Source organism: Lytechinus variegatus, chromosome 4 (genome assembly GCF_018143015.1).
Source record: "Lytechinus variegatus isolate NC3 chromosome 4, Lvar_3.0, whole genome shotgun sequence".
Classification (NCBI taxonomy): Eukaryota; Metazoa; Echinodermata; class Echinoidea; order Temnopleuroida; family Toxopneustidae; genus Lytechinus; species Lytechinus variegatus.
The window spans coordinates 24050306-24070425 of NC_054743.1; the positions used below are offsets into that span (position 1 = coordinate 24050306).

The window sequence follows — 20120 nt, forward strand, 5'->3', positions numbered from 1 at the left end:
ATGACGATGACGAAGGAGGGAATAATGTGGACGTTCGCTGACTACTAATTCTCCCTGTCCCAAATGGTAGCGCGTATTATCTGACAATGTTGAAGCCTTCATACATAATTTTTATATGGTGATTTTTCAAAAATCGTCCCTATTCCACAAATTGCTTCTTTTTTGTGGGGGGGGGGGAAGGGGAACAGTAGTAACTCTGCTTGTCCTTCATGATTACTATGGTTAATTGCCAATTTGTCCATGTTCCAACTCGTCCACTCACCACGTGATCTACCTTCATTTAGTCTAATGCCATTCCGTCCAACTTTTCATCTAACAACTATTTGGTTCTATCATCACTTCGTATAATCACCAGTTCGTCTGACCATTTTGTCTCTTAAGCAGTTCTAATATTCGTTTAATTTTCATTCATTTTGCCCAATCAACACTTAGTCTAGTTAGACCAAATATGGACTAAATGGCTATTGGACCAACTTGCTATTAGACAAAATGGTGAGTGGATGAAATGGCAATTAGACCATGTGGATATTGGACGAACTGGTGGTAGACCAAATACGAGTTGGCAATTGGATGAATTGGCATTAGACCAAATGAAAATAAACCGATTACCTTCAGCAAATAATTTGTCAACCCGTATAAAGTTAGCATTTTTTATCTTTCAGTAGTGATGGACGCTCTTAGTACCAACTTGGGAATAGTAGAAGAAAGTAGCCTTGAGAGATGGTCCAATACAGATGTCCCGGGTTACAGCATCTCTGGCGATGAAAGAGAATCCAAATTCCCTTGCAGACGGGACCTCAACAAGAAACTTGTTCTGTGGTAAGTAAAAAAAGGAGCAGAATGAAACTATTTAAACCAGTGGATTGTATAAAGAGCAGGAAAATAAAAAAGAAACATAATTGAACGTTTGAGTAAAATAAATGTTTTCAGGAGCTAGAATGTGTTTTGCAGGTGACAATGAGTCGGTGGTTCCACTTATGCTTTATATTTCAAATATTTCCATTTTTCTGGCTGTTTAAATGTTCCTTATCAATTGTCACTTCAGAGAATTATGATTCCCCACATTTGCTTGTAAGTCTATAGGGGCATTTGCAAGAAAATATTTGCAATATTTCTGTTGCAAATTTACAAGTGATGAGAACAATTTTAACTAGAGCAAATTAATTTGTGGTTAGTGATACAACAAGCAAACCTGCAATCAATTACGAATTTGCAATTAATAGCAAAGAGTTCTGATTGATTGTGAAACCTGAAATTGACTTGCTATCGATTGCAAGTTTCTTGCAACACTCCTAGGCTCGTATTCTGAACTCGGGTTTAAATTAAACCCTGGTTTAAAGTATAGAGAGCCAATTGGGGCACAAATCTTAATTAGTATGCTCAGTTTATTAACTCTTATGACACTCAAATCATTTGTAACTGTCTCAGAATGATAACTGAAATATTTTCTTCATTATGAAAGCAAAGGGAAACAAAATGGTAAATATAAGAAGTATGCAATGTACGCCAATGTTTTTTTTAGTTTTTGGCTTCCCATAATTTTAGCACAGAGTTAGACCATAGTCTAATTTAAACCTGACTTCACAATTCGAGCCCTTATGTCTAACGTACCCTGCCTGCCATACCAGTGAAGTTTTCTTTCTCAATTTTAATCATGAAATATCCAGGGACGGAGACATTTGCGATTTGGACTCCATGGCTATCATACACCCAACCAATGAATCGCTAACAGAACCTTGCCCACTCACCAACAAGATCTTCTCAAGGGCTGGAAATGACCTTGTGCAAGAAATCCAGACATCGTTTAGAAGTAAGTAAATACTGATCTTGAAGGTAGAGTAGGATATCATGGCGTAATTTCCTTCAGCAAGAAATTTATCCACATTGTGCTGCACTCGACCCAGGTGAGGTGAATGGGTACCCGGCAGGATTAATTCCTTGAATGCATGAGTGCTGAGAGGCAGCTCGAGCTAAAGCCGGGGTAATAATAATAACAACGCGCCTCGGAATAGAATATTTCTAGATAGATGGCGCTATATAAATGCCTATTATTATTATTATTATTATCATTTGTATTCTTCAGGGTCTCTATTTTTTCCCCACATTTTCAGAGCTATTTCATTTTCAAGGCTACATTTTAGTGGAAGCAAGGAATTATGCAGTAATTATCCAAATATGATTATTCTGCCATAGTTAAAATATTGATTTTCTGAATAATTATATGATATTGCCTGGCCTTGAGGGAACATCAAATGTGTTGCCCGCAGCAGAATCATATTGCCCTAGTCTTTAGATGAGGGCAATGGGATTCTTTTAAGGTCAACATATATATTTGATTTTTCCCGAAAGAAGAGCCAGTCGATATTATTATTATTACATAGGCTAAGGCTGTATTATGCGCGGGACAATGTGTAATTCAAGCTATTATTTGGAACAATTTATATGCCTGTTTGCTTATCACTACTCCGGCTGATTTCAAGCGTAAGCTGACTGTGTTACGTTTTGAAATTTAAAAAAGCCATAGAAATCATAATATATTCATGGGACATGTATATGATTGACTTCTGAAATGTGTAATGTTGAAAAAGTTTTTGCATCTGTTCATTGTTATTATCGGTATTTAAAGAAAAAGAGAGAGATGAGAGGACCTTTCTAAAATGTGAATTCTGTTTTCTACATTGCTTTCTACATTGTTTTAAAGATTTTGATAAAGCAATGCCAAATAGTGAAAATCAAAGAAATATGTTTCTATCGAGATTAAAGGGCTTATGAAGTTATTCCAACTCACAAAGTGTTTTTTTGTTGTACCCGTGGCTGTATGTGTTGTTTGTATGATCCTATGAAAAACAAATTTCTGCATTGCTGATGATTCTGATATACTCCTTGTTTTCTTACTCATTTTCCCTCTCTCTGTAGTTTGTAGGACTGGTGATGCCAAGCTTACCAAAGGCTACCATTTGCCCTGTAGGTTTATCATACACACAGTCGGACCACGTTACAACATCCGCTACAGGACAGCTGCAGAGAGCGCCCTCTATAACTGCTATAGAAATGCTCTGCTTCTTGCAAAGTAAGTCTTATCGATGGTTCAAATTCTTTGTCCATGAAAGGAACACCTGGGTCCTGTCTTAAGGCCTGGTCACACCGCCCGAGCGTTGTTGGAGCGGTCCTGGTGCGGAGAGAAAAAATCATCACTGCTCGCTACCATTCGCTATTTTCGAATATGATTGTTTTTATTTTCTTTTCAATTTTTTCCCCAATTTTGTGAGCGAAATTCGACCCTCTCTCCCTACCGTTCCACGACCGCTCCAACAACGCTCGGGCGGTGTGACCAGGCCTTTACAAAGAGTGATGATTGATCCAATCAACCTCAAATATATGGAAATCCATCAGCGTCAGAATTTTTCTCCAGGAACTCTGCACAATGTCCTACAAAAAGAAGCACACTAAATTTTCAAGAAACAATGAATTTAAGAATATTCAACCTATCTAGAAAATATTTTGAACAAAACATTCATTTTAGATGTTGACATTGCTGGCATTCCATAGGTGTGGTTGATTAGATCAATCTCACTCTTCATAAGACAGAGTCCTGATCTATGGATGGACTTGGTAAAGTTAGAATTTGTTAGTGAAGTAATGGGAGAGTTGCACAATTGTACAGGCAAAAAGAATTTTTTTTTTTTTTGGGGGGGGGCTGCTTTCACAAATGACATTCTAAAACTGCAACATTGGATAAGTTTTGCATTGTAATGAATGGGGATATTCCAGGGCTCTTTATTCAAGTTTCCAGGACTACTTTGAGCATTTTAGGGGCATTAAAACTGCCTCTCGCCCCCGTGTATATTTTCCCCTGCAATTGTGATATCACACATCTTGATTACGCTGTGCGATATAGTGATGATGTAGTGATCTCATCCTCCATGTTTACCGGTATATCATTCCTGTTGTGTTTTCAAATTGTTCTCAAAACTTTCATGGATCATATGCCATGATTTTTCAGTATTCACACATGTATCTAACTAGTTCATAGGGTTTCACTCTCGCTGAATCTTATTGAGAAAATTTTTTTTTTTAAATCCGCTCCAAAGCTTCGCATATTTTTCGTTACGCCGTTCCGGTCGCATTGATCTGCTGCAATTTTGGTGAAAAGCAGCCACCGAGCGCTGTCCGACCATCGTCTCTGCGCGAGCGCACCCGGCGGAGGCTGCGCTAGCTGCATCATGCACACATGCCCGTTCCATAGGGGTGCATACGCACGTACTCACACGCTGGCGATCCGTTCCAGGGACCCCCGTTTTCACAAAATTGTAGTTCCGAAGCCCGTTCCGAGGACCCTCCTTTTTACAATAAGCCCGCTCCAAGGCCCCCCGTTTTTTGTCTCGCCCGCGGCACACCCCTACCACTTTTTTGGTCAAGTGCCCCCCCCCCCCCCCCCAAGTTTATGCACTGCAGTGCAATGATGACTTTACTGTAAATGTAATTACTAGTGTCAGGCAAGGAAAGGGGCATGCAAAGGAAATCATGTTATGCCGTAACAGGATGGAGTAGCCTTTAATTATTCTACGTACGTCCACATTCTTAGAAATAATTCATGTGACCACTGGGATTGATTGCTCTTTTTTGTTTAGCAGGAAGTAACGTTGTGTAATATAGATGTCACAATTCCAAAGTTCATTATTGGCTTTTTTATAGATATTCAACTGTTCATTGTGAATTCTTGTACTTGACTGTTCTACTGCATCATTGAGTCAGAACCCAGGGGGTGCTTGGTGATCACTGGACCCCCCCCCCCTTTTTCATTGATAATAATTAACCTTGAATAAAATACTTCTCAGATTTTCATTGACACAAATATTTACGGTACCCATTTTACTTCATGTTTTTGTGGACATGAATCTACTACTAATCAACTACTTCTACCAGTATTAAAAATAATTAATAATTTGCTATTTATGATGTTTGTTTAATAACTAGTATCTACTTTGGACTTTACTCTGTGGCAAAGCACATCTAATTTCAATTATGCTATCTGTTTCCAAATGAGTTGACAATGAAGCTTTGGCGAATGGAAACCAACTGTTTTCCATTTCCAGAGGGATATATTAAAGGGACCGATTGCCTTAAAGGGGAAATTGAATTGCTACCCATTTTGCATTAAGAATTCATAATCAAGCAAACATGTCATTTGGCCTTTATAATTTCTCAATTTGTTGAACTGTACCTGTAGTGTAGGGATTTTGAACAGATTTTGAGCAGTAAACCTGCAGCTCTGGTTTCCCCCCTCTGGAATATACAGTAATGTAGATTATAGTGAAGTGAAGCAGATTGTTTGGTTAATTTCGACAAAAGGCTGGCAGACCGGCCAGGTGCATTCATTGAACATGTGTGGGCTGTGTAGGAAACTGAAAGTAAATTTAATAGCCATAATGGACCATCAGCCTTGTGATATCATACTGAACTTATAATGCTTGTAAATTAATATTATGATTATTATACTGTACATTGTATTTGTGGTTTCATTTTTTTTTACTTGTCAAAAAATTATGGGATTTCAAATCTGCCTATATGTACATTGTTGTTACATGCACATGTATGTGTGTTTTGTAATTCCAATTAATTCAATAGATACTGCAAGTGCAATTATCTAACAGGCACATATCTGTATATGGTGTACAAAGAATGTGTCATCATCACTCTACATATGGTGCCATGATAATCATATATTGTAGTGCTCATGTGCAGCTCCTGCTTAGGGAAATGCATCTTGGATTTGAGATAATAAGTCTGCTCAAAACAGTTGACACTTCATGATATAATGAGGATTGAGAGCAGCTCTGTGTTTGTGGCCAGGATCGATTTTGCCCCAAAAATGCTCAAAAGAGCACTGGAAACTTGAATAAAAACAAGAGCCCTGGAAAATCCCCATTTATTGCTATGTAGAGCTTATCCAGTCTATTTATTTGTGAAAAGTAGCCTTCAAAAATAACATTTTTTTGCTTGGTTCTTGCATACCCAAATCAATATGTTTTCCCAAATAAGCAAATTATCGATATTGATGTGAAATGAATGGTAGTGAGCATTCAAGCTTCTTCAAATAATAAGAAAGAAATGTGATAGTAAAAACGTCCATTGCAAAAGAATCAGGTTAAAGAATGCTCATCGGGTGTCCTAACATTCTAAATAGGACATAAAGAACTGAGAATGTTTTGTCTGCACAATTGTACATGTATGTAGTCCCATCCATGCGTACATTTACTTGACAGGCGACTGGCAACAAAGTTAAATTAGGACCATATTGGTTATTATAAATTCTTACAGGATTTGATCATTCTTTAATTTACAAGTATGACATGTACATGTATGTTTTCAAAGTTACGTTTAAGGCAATTGCTATCACATTTCAATCTTATGACCAGAGGAGTGTTTCATTAACTCTTTGCATGCTGAATTTTTTTGGGGAAAATAATGAGCAATGACAATTGTTTCCATGTTATTTTCTTTAATTCAAGATTTCCATATTGTACCATTGATACATAATTATGTTATCCAAGAAGTGTGGCCTTTTATTAACTTATCTAATGTGAAGGTAGGGGAAAAACTGATTATTACAATTGTTGAATTTAGATGTACGAAAGTGCAAGATTGCAACATGAGCGAACAAAGGGTTAAACAAGTCATATTGATTTTCACGGACAATTTATCTTGGAGCCAATGAGATATAATGATTTCAGGAGCTTATAACAAATAGTCGATAAAATCACTGACTATTTAATTCATGAAACGCTCCCTAAAACTATCAGTAACATTGATTCCCATTCTCTTTTAATACAGGGAGCAGAAGATTACATCACTGGCTTTTTGTGCAATTCACACCGTAAGACGGAATTACCCCCCTGAGGACGGGACACACATAGCTCTCAGTAAGTATCCGGGGGGAGGAGTTTCACAAATTTTGTGATTTTGTATTATGATGTACTTGTACATAATTATGGGGGGGGGGGTGTTGGGATGATCTATGAGACATATAATTCGGCAAGGGAATAGATAATTGTTTCAGCTGAAAGATTTATGGGCAAGTTTTAAGTATTACTGTGGTGCAAAATAAATGCCAGTTCTAATGAATTCAAAGTGAGCTCATACAGAATCCAATAAAATATATATTTTGTGTGACTGAGAATACTGGAAGAAATTGACAAAATTAGCATGGCATTCCAGCCAGATGCCAGTGTCCCGTAACACAAAAGTAATAGCGATTGATAGTATGCTTGATTTTCACGATTGATTGTACATAGTAGTCAATGCAATCAATCGTAGAAAAAAAGTTCAACGACCATTGATAAGCTTTGTGTTCCCTTTCAAAGCAATAATAATACACTGTCCCATATGTGCTTGTCTGTGTTGGCGTTCTTCAGTGTGATTATGTTTAAGCTGACGGAGGATTCCATGATTTCACCAAGTCCAGTTTATGTGATGTACCAGCTCGGGATCTATGAAAATATAGTGACTTTGTAAATTAACCTTGGTTTTGATGATTTTCTCATGAATTTGATGAAATCAGTGTTTACTGCACCTTCATTATGTTATGTTTAATACCATGAAGTTTGGTTCTTTTTGTATCCCCCACCCCTTCAGGAACAATTAGAAGATTCCTAGAAAAGCATGGAGATTCTTTTGAAACCATCGTGCTGACAATGATGGGTGTTGATGAGGTAAGAACCTGGCTGTGTTACATTTAGATCCCATGGCCCCCGGGCCCTGTCTTACAAAGAGTTGCAATTGATCTGATCAACCTCAACTATTGAAACCCAGCAATATTCACATCTAAACTGCATGTTCAAAATATTTTACAGATATGATGTATATTGCATAAAATCATTTTCCGAACAATTTTATGGGTTCAACTTTGTTTACAAAGTACATTTTGCAAATTTCTTGTCGAAAAACTGATGACTTTGATGGATTTCCACAAAGTTATGATTGATTGATTGGATCTACGTAACTCTTTTTTTAAGATGGGGCCCTGTTCTCTGATAGTATTAAAAAATAATCATAATATTCCGCTTTTATGTAATATTAGATATATTGGAAGAACATCTCGATAAAAACGCTTTCCAGATGTATTATCTCGATCATTAGATCCTGGCATGACCACACCTTATGTATGCATTTCTCCTCTCCTTTGGGAGAGTTCCAACAAGAATTTTAAGACTTAAGTGCCATACATACTACATAGGCTTTCACATTCTACAGCATATATGTAGGGGAGGCCAGGGTTAGTTGGAACATGGGGTAAGTTGAAACATTGTAATTTTCTTTAAAGCCTGTAAATTAATTTTTGCAATACTGCCCTCAATTTATTGCTATTGATAATACAACAGTGTTATATTATTATTGCAATAATTTGAGGGCAGTATTGCATAAATTTATTTTACAGGCATTGAAGAAAATTACAATGTTTCAACTTACCCCATGTTCCAACTATCCCCGGTCTCCCCTACCTATTGAACACCATGGTAGAGAGTGGCAATTGCGACACAGTGTGATTTCTACACATGACGCTCTGATTGAAAGACGAGAGTCAGAACTACTAACCCACGACACCTCCATTATTCATTCAATTTTCAAAGTAAATCTCCATTTCTTTGGGTCGTTCTTCCTTTTTTAACATAATATTGCTGCTTTTACCAGTATTGAGTTTCATAATACACAGGACAGTGTAAACTTGGTCATCTTGGTCATCATATATTTTTACTGTTAACTGTTGCAGCAACTATACAGCGAGTTGCTGCCACTTTACTTTCCACGAACAGAGCTTGAGGAGCAGTGGGCTATCGATCTTGTCCCAGAGAACGTCGGCAACGAGGATGGAGAGCCAGTTATTGCTGAGAGAAAAATACGCATCATGGGCGGTCCTACGAGAAAAGAATCTGGTAAGGGATCTCTAGTTAATATTTGGATCTCATTACACAAAGTTATCAATAGCATAAATTGGGGCTGAGTCAAAGCATTTAAATGCTATTCAAATGACAATTAAAAGCATAAATGTTTAACTTGTTCGACGATCATTTAAACCGTATATAGATCCAGTGCCAGGGAGGACCTTTTCCAAAAAAGTTGCTGAAATTTCACATTTTACATCTTTATATTAATGAAATTGACATCTATTTTCCATATTTCTTTGTAATTGTTTTTATTAAGAATATTCACCTCTAGCTTGACTCAGAAAGATTGTTTTATGATGTACTTGGTAAATATTGTAGTCATTTTCAGTTAATATTGCAGCACCATGAAAGTCTATATGTGGGACTACATTATAAACTGAGAGCAGTGCTCTATCGAACTTGTCCCTGAGAATGTCGGCTATGAGGACGGAGAGCCTATTATTGCAGACAGTAGGCGGTTTCAAACCGCCTCGATCACAAGAATCCCCGTTAAATTACGAGAACTTTTTAAGGCTAAAAAATACCCGTTATTTATTCCTGCATTCAGACCGCCCCGAAACACATCCTTTGGGGTAAGTTCCCGAAGTTACGAGCATGCGCAGTGTGGTCTGATAAGCAGGCAAGGCGGGAGATTCAAAATCACTAGCCCAGCAGCCACCCACGCCGCTGCGCCCAACGACACGCTGGGCTAAAAGTTCCCGTAATTTGCTTTCACATCGCCAAAATACCTACGACCTTGGAAAAATCCCCACGAAAGTTCTCGTAATTTCGCCAAGTACCTACTATTTAGCGGGTATTTTCTTTCGGGGAAATTACGCGTAGTTTGCTTTCACATTACCAAAATACCTGGTATTTTCTGATCGGGGTAAATTTCCCGATCAGAGAATACCTGGAACTGGCGAACTTCGAGGCGGTCTGAAACCACCTAATGTACATCATGGGCGGTCCTACTGAGGGGGAGCAGGATCTCAAAAAGAGCTCCATGTGAGGTGAAGCCAGAGCTGGATGAGGAACTGGGGCTTGTTTCATAAAGCCGCTTGTCAGTTAAGAGCCACATTAAGAACGACTGGTGATCCTTTCTTGTGTAAATGATATTCCCCCTTAAAAGTTCATTGGTGATTGTTTAGCTTGTAAGAAAGGTTCACCAGTCGTTCTTAAAGTCGCTCTTAACTTACGAACAACTTTATGAAACACCCACCTGGAGATTAGGAAATTTAGTTTGTGGTAAAATCAGTTCCTTTTTTTTTATTAGAATTAGAAGGCTGCCTATGAAGAAGCCATTGCAGAAGAGCTGAAGGGGAGCAGGATCTCCAACGGAGCTCCATATGACATGGAGATGGAAAGGAGCTGGTGATTCTGAAGATTAGTTTGTATTAAATTGACTTCTCTCTTTTTTTGTTCGTTCAGAGGAGGAGGCAGCCTATGAAGAAGCCCTTGCAGAGGAGCTGAAGGGGAGCAGGATCTCCAACGGAGCTCCATATGATGTGGAGCCGGAGCTGGAAGAGGAGCTGGAGATTGGGAAGCACGCGTTCACAGCCATGGAGAAAAACCCAGACTCTGTGAAGAGGCAGAACCAGAGGGCAAAGAGGTCGGTTATCCCTGCAGAAGCAGAACAGAAGCACAGGTAGGTTTCCCCCCTGGGGAACTTTTCATCGACATTTATCATCCGACAAGTTGTCAGATTGGTTAGCTTTCATCGATTTTCATTGACTGGGAAACGCTGTTACTTTGGCATCTGTTTTTGGCATTTTTTTTTCCTTATATGATTTTTTGTGTAACTATAGGTTTAAATATTCATGTTTAGTTCTCTTTCGTAAGTTGTTTCTTTGTTAGGGTTTAGCTTAGGCCTGGTGTTTTTAGAGCCCTTGTGAGTTATGTACCTGCTGGATTGCCTTCTTGGCAAGTTCCTTAAACTGCGCGTGAACAGGGCATTAAGATCAGGCACCAGTCCCGTAGATATATTTTAAGTGTTGTGTAATGTAATTATTATTATCAGTTATTTATTGTAAAGCGCTTTGATCATATTTTTGGGTAAAGCGCTATATAAGTACCTGTTATGTATGTATGTATCTGTTCGATAAAAAGGAATTTGTTAGATAAAACCTGTGACAAGTCCATTTACGAAATGCTAGCCTAGTTTGAGTGTGTCTCCAGGACAACTTGCGATTATACATGTCTTCTTCAGGCAATAATCACTTCTTCCTGATCGTCTCTAAAATGGTACTCCATCGCATTTTTCTCACCAACAATGCTTAGATATTTAGCATCCATTGTCTGGTTACGGTTCTGTTATATATTGTTTTACTCTAGCGTTTTAGTCATTCATGCGATTTTACTCCAATGAGTGCATTTCGAAAAGCTTCAGTGTGTCCATTTTTAAGGCTATTTTAGATATTATTAATACATGAACCATTGCTTTCATGATATCAAAGTTTGTATTCATATGTTCCAAGTTATTTTTGTCGGGTAGCCTTGTCAGTGATTTGGACAAGTTTTCCCAAGGGCCTTGCACGCAATAATGGTAAGGTCCCACAAGTCTGCGCACATGCGTGTCTGCATATCTGCTTGATTCTATTAAGAGAAGATAATGCAACAATCACAAACTTTACACATATAATACATAAAAAGATAGTCATAAAAAATCTAACTCAAAATGGTGGAAAATAAATGTATTTTGGGACTTTCATGTGAAGGCCTAAAAGTGCAGCCTTTCTCAACAAAATCCCAAATTCTGTGAAAAGTGAATGGGTGCACAGACATGAGGCTTGCATTTTTTTGTTTGATTTGAAAATGACTGGCCAAGGTTTTTTCCAAGAAATATTTTTCTTTCAAATTTTTATGAGATTTTTACAATAAAAATAATAATATTAAAGCTGGATTTATAAAGCCCTTTTTGCCACAGGATACTCCAGCTGGTACACCTCATAAGAATGTAAGGGACATTGTCAACTGAAAATTTGTGTGAAATGAATTAAATTCACATTAAATCTTAACTGAAATAATCAAGTGCTCAGACATAGGACCCTCCATCATTCACATAATTAATGCATGAGTGTACATTACGGAACAACCAAAGTAACAAATTTCAAATGATAACACGAAAAGACATAGCACAAGTAAATGAACCAATGGAATATTGATAAAATGAAAGAACTTGAATACCAAAATATCTTCTCGAACCTGTTTACAGATACGAGAGGTTATTAAGGAAAGCTCGGCAGGAAGATTTGTCAGACATCGCGGCTCATCGGTGTATCTATGCTACAGGACATGACATCCATGGCCGTCCAATCATTGCCTTTGTGGCAAGAAATTTCCCTGCACATTCTATTGACTTGAACAAGGTAAGAAGCAGGGGCAAACTTACATGGGGACGGGCCTTGGGACTAACTAGCCCCCCCTACCAAAAAAAAAAATAACAAACAAAAACAATAGCCTTTGAAAACTAAAAAGAGCACCAGAAATTGTAGAGTCTAATGTTAATTGGAATGCAATCATGCATATTTAGTGTGGTGAGCTTAAAAGAAGCCCTCAAGAAAAGAAAAGTGATCTCCTATACTATTTTACAATTACCTGTAGATTCTGCAGAAAACCGTTCCTGGTGACATATTGTGGGTTTCCAGCTCCTAATTCACATATGTGCTGACCTTCTGTGTAAAGCATGAACTCTTATGTATGCATGTTTTTTTAAATAAAAGAGAGTAATTTGAATAAACATCCAGTCTAGATGGTGGTGTCCCTGGCATTCCATAGTTTGGTTGATGAGTTTAATAACAATTCTCAAAAGACCCATCATAATCATTCTTTTCAGAGCTAACAAACAATCAAGAAAGAATAACAAACAGTCCTTTTCAGGACTACATACATGGTGTTTACTGTAAAAACCTCTATTATTCTCTCCACCATGGAAACCTTCAATGATCATCTTAATTATTGTTGTTGTACACTTCATGGTTCGGGTCACATGGTGTCGAATTGAAATTCTTTCTAGATTGAGAAGAAATTTATGAAGGCAGGAGGATAAATAGTATATTTGATTGCATTGTCCCATTTTCAGGTAAATCATGTGGTATCTATTAAAAATCTAATGTGATTTTAAAAATATCTCATGAATACACAAGGAAAATGTAGTAATCTTGGTTGCATTGCACCATGTTTTAGGTCAGATGGTATTACTTATAAATCTTACATGATTTTAAAAAAATAGCAATGTGATATTAAAAATATCTCATGAATACACAAGAAAAATGTAGTAATCTTGGTTGCATTGCACCATGTTTTAGGTCAGATGGTATTACTTATAAATCTTACATGATTTTAAAAAAATAGCTCCTAAATACAGGAGGATAAAAATAGTAAACTTGTTTGCGTTGTTCCTTGTTTCAGGTCAAAGGTAGCGACTAAAAATTTTTTTTTTGAATACTGGAGGATAGAATTGTTGTACACATAGATTTCAAAATTTGCAGATTGTGAGAGTCAGCTATTTTTGCTTTTGATTTTCAGCTTAATGTCAACTTATTTGAGCTTTTCTCTCTACACAACTAAGGGAGTCCATTCAATTTCAGCTTTTTTGTTTGTGAACACTCCATTGATTCTTTATCTCTAGGTACTACTCTACGTCATCCACCTCCTGGACTCCGTGGTCAACCAGGACTACGTCGTCGTCTACTTCCACACGATGAGCTCTGCTGACAACCAGCCAGAGCTGAGCTGGTTGAAGGATGTCTATCATATGGTGGATAATAGGTATAGGAAGAACCTCAGAGCCATGTATATTGTCCATCCAACTTTTTGGTCCAAGGTGAGAGAGTGGGAATAGTCTTAATGGTTTAATAGGATACCAGATATGTTGCATGAGGAAGGTCCAATATTGCATTGATTGTACATGAGTGTGATAATGGCCCACAGCCTGAACAAGGGGAATATATTTGGGCCCTGTCTTACAAAGAGTTACGATCGATCCAATCAACCATAACTCTATGGAAATCCATCAGTGTCATAATTTTTCTACAGGAAATTTGCAGAATGTCCTCTGTAAACAAAAGAGAACACACCAAATTGTCAAGAAATCAATGAATTTATGGATATACATTCATATCTAGCGTTTTTTTAAACAAACTTGCATTAAATATATAATGACTTTGCTGGCTTTCCATATTTGTGATTGATTGGATCAATCGCAACTCTTTGACAGGGCCCCTAGTATCCCTATTTAGGATTAGTGACCCCAAATCAACAAGTCCCCCAACATGAATTTTGAGACTTATTGATCTTGAACAAGCACATCCTAAGCTTATTAAAAAACGATATATTACTTGTCAGAATTGATCAACAGTAACTCACACAAGTACTTGATAGAATGTAGAAGAAACTCAGAGTTTATAAAAAAATGAGAAAACAAAATTGATAATTTGTGGGTCACTGTGCTCTCACTATGCACTATATGCAAACAATGCAATCTCAGTGAAACTTTCAAGCTGTATAGAAAAAATAGTGCAATAGAAAGTCTTTTTGTTAAATTTAACTTAACAACTTCAAATTCTGACAGTATGGAGAGGAAGAACTACTTCAGGGCCCCGTCTAATAAAGAGTTACGATTGATCTAATCAATCGCAATTCTATGGGAAATCCATCAGTGTCATCATTTTTCCTCCAGGAAATTTGCAAAATGTCCTTTGTAAATAAAGGGGAAAACTCCAAATTGTCAAGAAAACAATGAATTTTGAAGAAACATGCATTTATAAGATGCTGACATAGCTGGCTTTCCATAGTTATGATTGATCGGATCAATTGTAACCCTTTGTAAGGTGGCAGGTGACATTAATGAAAATTGGATTCATAAGTAGTTCATTCAATCAAAAACTTTCTTTCTCCCTACCTCTCCATTCCTTCTCGCCCATTTTAATACCCATTCCTTTTTCTTCATCTCTGCCCCCAGTTAGTGACCTGGTATTTCACGACGTTCACGGCATCTAGCATCAAAAGCAAAGTCCACTCCATAGGAGCCGTCCATTACCTCTACAAAACCATACACCCAGACCAATTAGACATCCCTCCCTTTGTAATTGAACACGATATGAAGGTAAGGTAGCATATTGCAGTGGAGCAGTATATATATACAGTGTATATGTAATGAGAAGGGACGCAGCCGTGTAAATTCCTTCTGCGTGCTTTGAAATCAACTAAGTATGTACATTATGGCGCAATACTTAACGGTTTCAGAGCAGTGAATGATGGATACGTATCATAAATGAATGTTTTTGTAAGAAAGGGGAAATGTGCATTTGCCCCTCCAGCATTAGAATTTTGATAGTCTATTTCCATCACATTAATCTTTGGGGCCAATGGGCAAATAGTAAATCTGTAAAAAATAGTGAAAATCAAGATCTTGGGGGATTACCTCCATCCGTCCACCAAGGATGGCCACCTATATATGGGAGTGAGACGTGGCCCAGACTGTGCTTAAATTATGGGAAACGAGTGTAAAAAAAACCTCTTCATTGTTAATTTCCTGTAATTACTGCATTCTGTTTTCATGCTTCAATATGTTGTGGTTATTATTGTCAAGCATATGTTTTTTCGGTTTTATTTTCCATCTTGTTGATTTCAATCATTTCAGTAATACTTAACTAAGGTTGATTAAATACAGGTAACTTCGCTAAAGCAAAATATTTTCGGACCAGTTGAAATTGACTGGGATATTATAATGTTTGCATAATGTGGTTTGAAACATTTCTCTGACTTGGGGGAATTGTATTATCCTTCCTATTATTTTAAAACCAGTGTTTTAAAGGACAAGTCCACCCCAACAAAAACTTGATTTGAATAAAAAGAGAAAAAATCAACAAGCATAACACTGAAAATTTCGTCAAAATCGGATGTAAAATAAGAAAGTTGTGGCATTTTAAAGTTTCGCTTATTTTCAACAAAATAGTTATATAAACGAGCCAGTTACATCCAAATGAGAGAGTCGATGATGTCACTCACTATTTCTTTTGTTTTTTATTGTTTGAATTATACAATATTTTTATTTTCTCGTCATTGTCATGTGAAATGAAGTTTCATTCCTCCTTGAACACGTGGAATTCCATTATTTTAACATATTGTGCTTCAGGCAAGGAGGTCCTAATCGTCAAATTCGTAAAAATTGAAATATTGTATAATTCAAACAATAAAAAACAAAAGAAATAGTGAGTGAGTGACATCATTGACTCTCTCATTTGGATGTAACTGGCTCGTTCATATAGCTATTTTGTTGAAAATAAGCGAAACTTTAAAATGTCAACTTTTTTATTTTGCATCCGATTTTGATGAAATTTTCAGCATTGTGCTTGTCTGATTTCTCTCTATTGATTCAAATCAACATTTTTCTGAGGTGGACTTGACCTTTAAACATTGGGGGGTGTATGAATTTTTTTAATCTATGCAGACAGAAACGTGCTCTTTTATCCTGTATTCTAATAAATGAAAATGCTATATACAATGAAAAATTGTGATGTGGCACCCAAGGAGGGTCACCAGTCATTTTATGTAACTTACCAACAGCATTATGCCCCCCCTCCCTATATTCCATTGAGCTTTTATTCTGACTGGTGGGTGTTTGTAAGTTACAATCGACTTTACGAACAACTGGTGATCCTTTCTTTGAAACTAACCCAACACAAATAGAAATCTGGTGAGTATCATTCACCACAAGTAAGGGTTCCTCTTGTTTGTAAAGTTCTCTTAATTTACTAACCGCTTTATGACCCCCCCCCCCCCCCCCCCGATTTCATTGAGCTTTTATTCTGAATGGTGGATGTTCCATTAGGCTATGTAAGTTACAAGCCACTTGAAGAGCGAAGGATATCAGTCGTTTGTAAAGTCACTCATAGATTACCAACAACTTTATGAAACACCCACCCAAATTCCAAATCCTGTCTGTAGACATTATCAGTGTGAAAATTTCAATTTCTCTTTACAGGTGAATGGCCCGAACTACAGAGATATGGACGAAACAGATGCAAGCGGTAGTCTCTGATTGGACAAAGAAAAAACAAAACTCAAAGAGAAATCAGTACTGTTCCACTTTAGTGCCCTGATGAGGGTGCATTTAGATTCACTTGTGTTTTAAATAAGTGAATTGACTGAATTAAGGTATTTCCATGTATATTTGAATGTGGTGAAGTTACTTAATAAGGGTTTGACCACAGTGATCCACCCATGCAGGTGAAATGAAGTGACTTGACAAGGGTCTGTTCACTCATGTTCCCATCTTTGTCCCGTAACACAAAGGTTAGCGATTGATTGTGCGCTTGATTTTCACGATTGATTGTATATTGTAGTCATTGGAATCAATTGCAGAAAAATGTTCTATGATCATTGCTTTCTTAGACCATTGTTTTTTGTTACAGGCCCCTGGTTTTTTGTGACTTGACCTTAGTCTGTCAGTCAAATTTTGTATCAGTCTGGTCACGTGACCTACAGAGGGTCTGGTAAAGCTTGTTCCGACGAACTTGTGAAGTTTGTTGACAGGAGTCGATTCATATCATTAAGTTCCAATGTGGAACTTCTTTCAACATGTGTGCCATGTAGATGAAAGGACTTTACAAGGGTCTATTCACAGATACCCCAACCTATCAACCAAGGTCTGTTCATATGATTCCACAGTGGTGAAGTGGCTTTTTTGGAGCAGTTCACATATGGCAGAAAAGCATGGTAGATCACAACAGATGGTTATAATGAAAACCAACTCTACACCCTCCCCCACTCTTAAAAGAAAGAATCAACTGTCTTCCTATGTACCTTTAAGTTAATGTGAATTGCCCTCAGATTAAGACGCAGCTTCATGACAGAGGTTTGATTCCCCTCCAGGTTTAAGCCCCCACCTAGATTTTGGTCAAGCATGCACACACTGAATCTTAGAAAACTAAGTACCAGTATTCTTTTCAGGTAAACAGATACTGAATGTGTGCCTTTGGAAGTGAATATTTGAATGGTATGTTATATGTGCTATTCCATAACAGAATGTTATTATTTTGGAGTGATTTAAAAATCTAGGTGAGGGTTAATCCCCTTGGTAATCAAACTTTGTGAATTTGAGCCTATAAGCTTGTCAGATTCTATTTTTATATCAAGAGTGATAGGTATGTGAATATTGTGTTCTTTTATTTTTTATATTAAATGATGTTTTATTTCATTTAGTAGCAGTGACAAAAAAAAATAATGTGAGCAATTGGATTGTAAGATGAAATAATAAGAGATCCATGAAAAATTCATGTGCTGTCTTAAAACTGTTAAATTAAAGACAATTTTTGAGGGGCCTGTTCCTAAAGAGTTACAACTAATGTAACTTTGCCATTATGGCAATTACCATGGCAACAGGGAGACTCAACAGCCAATCAAAATCAAGATTACCATGGAACCTACAACAACGTCAAAGTTACAATAGTTATAACACTTTATGAAACAGGCCTCATGTATGGGCTCTTGTCCAGGATCCTGTAAACGATCGTTTGAATCTGTGGCGTAGCAATGATGCATGTTCTTGTTTGGTTTATTGGCTGTCCTTCTAAGGGTGATTTAACAGGACTCTTAAAGCCTGTCTAAAGATTTGGTAATGGGTCAGTAATGTGAATTATAGTGACATGTCTTTTAACATTCCAGTTTAAAAGTGAGTGGCTGGATATTTTCATCAGCCGTTGATTCTCTGAAAATTAGAATGTTGAATTTATTAGATATCTATCACCCTCTCTTAGTACTGTATTTGTTTGTCTTCTAAACAGACCTTTTGAATACTTATCTTACAAACTTTGATATTAGCTTATAGAAAACTATATGCAAAGGTCATATCCTGAAATTCTAGTTCATTCCATACTTCAGAAGATGTTTTATGTAGAATAATACGTACATATGAAATTGTTTTGAGTGAGCACTCTATCAAAATAAATGAATACTTAGCTTACAAATTTTTTTTTGTATATCAGAAAACTATGTACAAAGGTCATATCCTGCTGTTAGCTCAATCGAAACTTGATGAATTGTTGTATGTGAAAAAAATACATAGCTTGTTTAACCTAGCAATACATGAAGCATACAATGGAGATGAGCATTTTATATATTAACAAACATGACTGTACAACTGACAAATTTGTCAGTGTAGCCTGAACCAAAAAAAAATCTATGAGATGGTTGAGGGCATTTCTTTAAGAATGAGCTTGATGTATTTTCATTTACGCCCAGTAAGTAAATCCATGCCTGCCGACTGACCCCAATAAACAGGGGAACAGTCCAGGGGGATGTTTCATCAAGCTGTTTGTAAGTTGCAAGTGACTTTATGAACAACTGGTGATCCTTTCCTGAGGTACATTATGCGCACCAAACTTTCATTGGTGTGGATTTAGCTCCTAAGGAAGAATCAACAGTCGCTCGTAAAGCCACTCGTACCTTACAAACAGCTTTATGAAACACGCACCTGAGCTCCGTAACACAAAGCACAACGGTTGATCGTACGCTTGATTTTTACGATTGATTGTACATTGTAGTCTATGCAATCAATCATGAAAATTTGTTCTAAGATCATTGCTAAGCTTTGTGTTACGGGCTCCAGGTTTTTGGTGAAAGAGGGAGCCACTCCAACCACTCTGTCTCTAATCTACTTGGATATTTGTGAAAAATCTGTTTTTGTGTGAAACTTGAAAATGTCCCTTTTGTCAGCATCATGTCTCCCCAAATGTCCCACTCTTTGGGATTTAAGGTTTGCAGGTACCTACTTGTAAATGTATGTAAATATAGATGATTATATTTTAGTACTGTGCAATCTTTCGTGCTTGAGCGCGAATCATGTTTTCATGGAGCCATGTGTGTACAGGTCCTGGCGGGTGTTTCATATAGCTGTTCATGAGTGACAACTATTTTAGGAACGACCGGTGATCCTTTCTTAGAAACTATATTAACACAAATATGGTGTGTATCATTTACCACAAGAAAGGACCTCTAGTTGTTTGTAAAGTTGCGTGTAACTTATGGTCATTTTTATGAAACATCCAGCAGTTGGGCCCTTGTTTAAGAAAAGCTTACTTTCCAAAAGTCAAATTCCCTAACCCTGCACCATTTCACTCACTACTCAGTGTTGTGTGGATTTGGCACTTGGTTAGGGATGTTGTGAGTATCCCTCTATTGTCGGTTTTGGGGAAG

General features: G+C 37.2%; 1 protein-coding gene across 1 annotated transcript; it reads left to right on the plus strand.

The window, feature by feature from the left end:
* The first annotated feature begins 635 nt into the window (after positions 1-635).
* Positions 636-19080, plus strand: LOC121413663 (protein GDAP2 homolog). The gene is made up of 11 exons (XM_041606576.1): positions 636-819; positions 1668-1810; positions 2917-3070; positions 6835-6923; positions 7636-7712; positions 8771-8933; positions 10353-10569; positions 12136-12289; positions 13552-13746; positions 14884-15027; positions 16909-19080. The coding sequence occupies exons 1-11, from the start codon at positions 668-670 to the stop codon at positions 16963-16965; spliced, it is 1545 nt and encodes a 514-aa protein (XP_041462510.1). The 5' UTR covers positions 636-667; the 3' UTR covers positions 16966-19080.
* Positions 19081-20120: the final 1040 nt, after the last annotated feature.

What these genes read in the sequence shown, in the direction of transcription:
- LOC121413663 (XM_041606576.1), top strand. Translation starts at nt 668, where the DNA reads ATGGACGCTCTTAGTACCAACTTGGGAATAGTAGAAGAAAGTAGCCTT. An exon ending in AACAAGAAACTTGTTCTGTG is followed by an intron (nt 820 to 1,667) that starts GTAAGTAAAAAA and finishes TGAAATATCCAG; the next exon opens with GGACGGAGACATTTGCGATT. An exon ending in ATTCTATTGACTTGAACAAG is followed by an intron (nt 12,290 to 13,551) that starts GTAAGAAGCAGG and finishes CTTTATCTCTAG; the next exon opens with GTACTACTCTACGTCATCCA.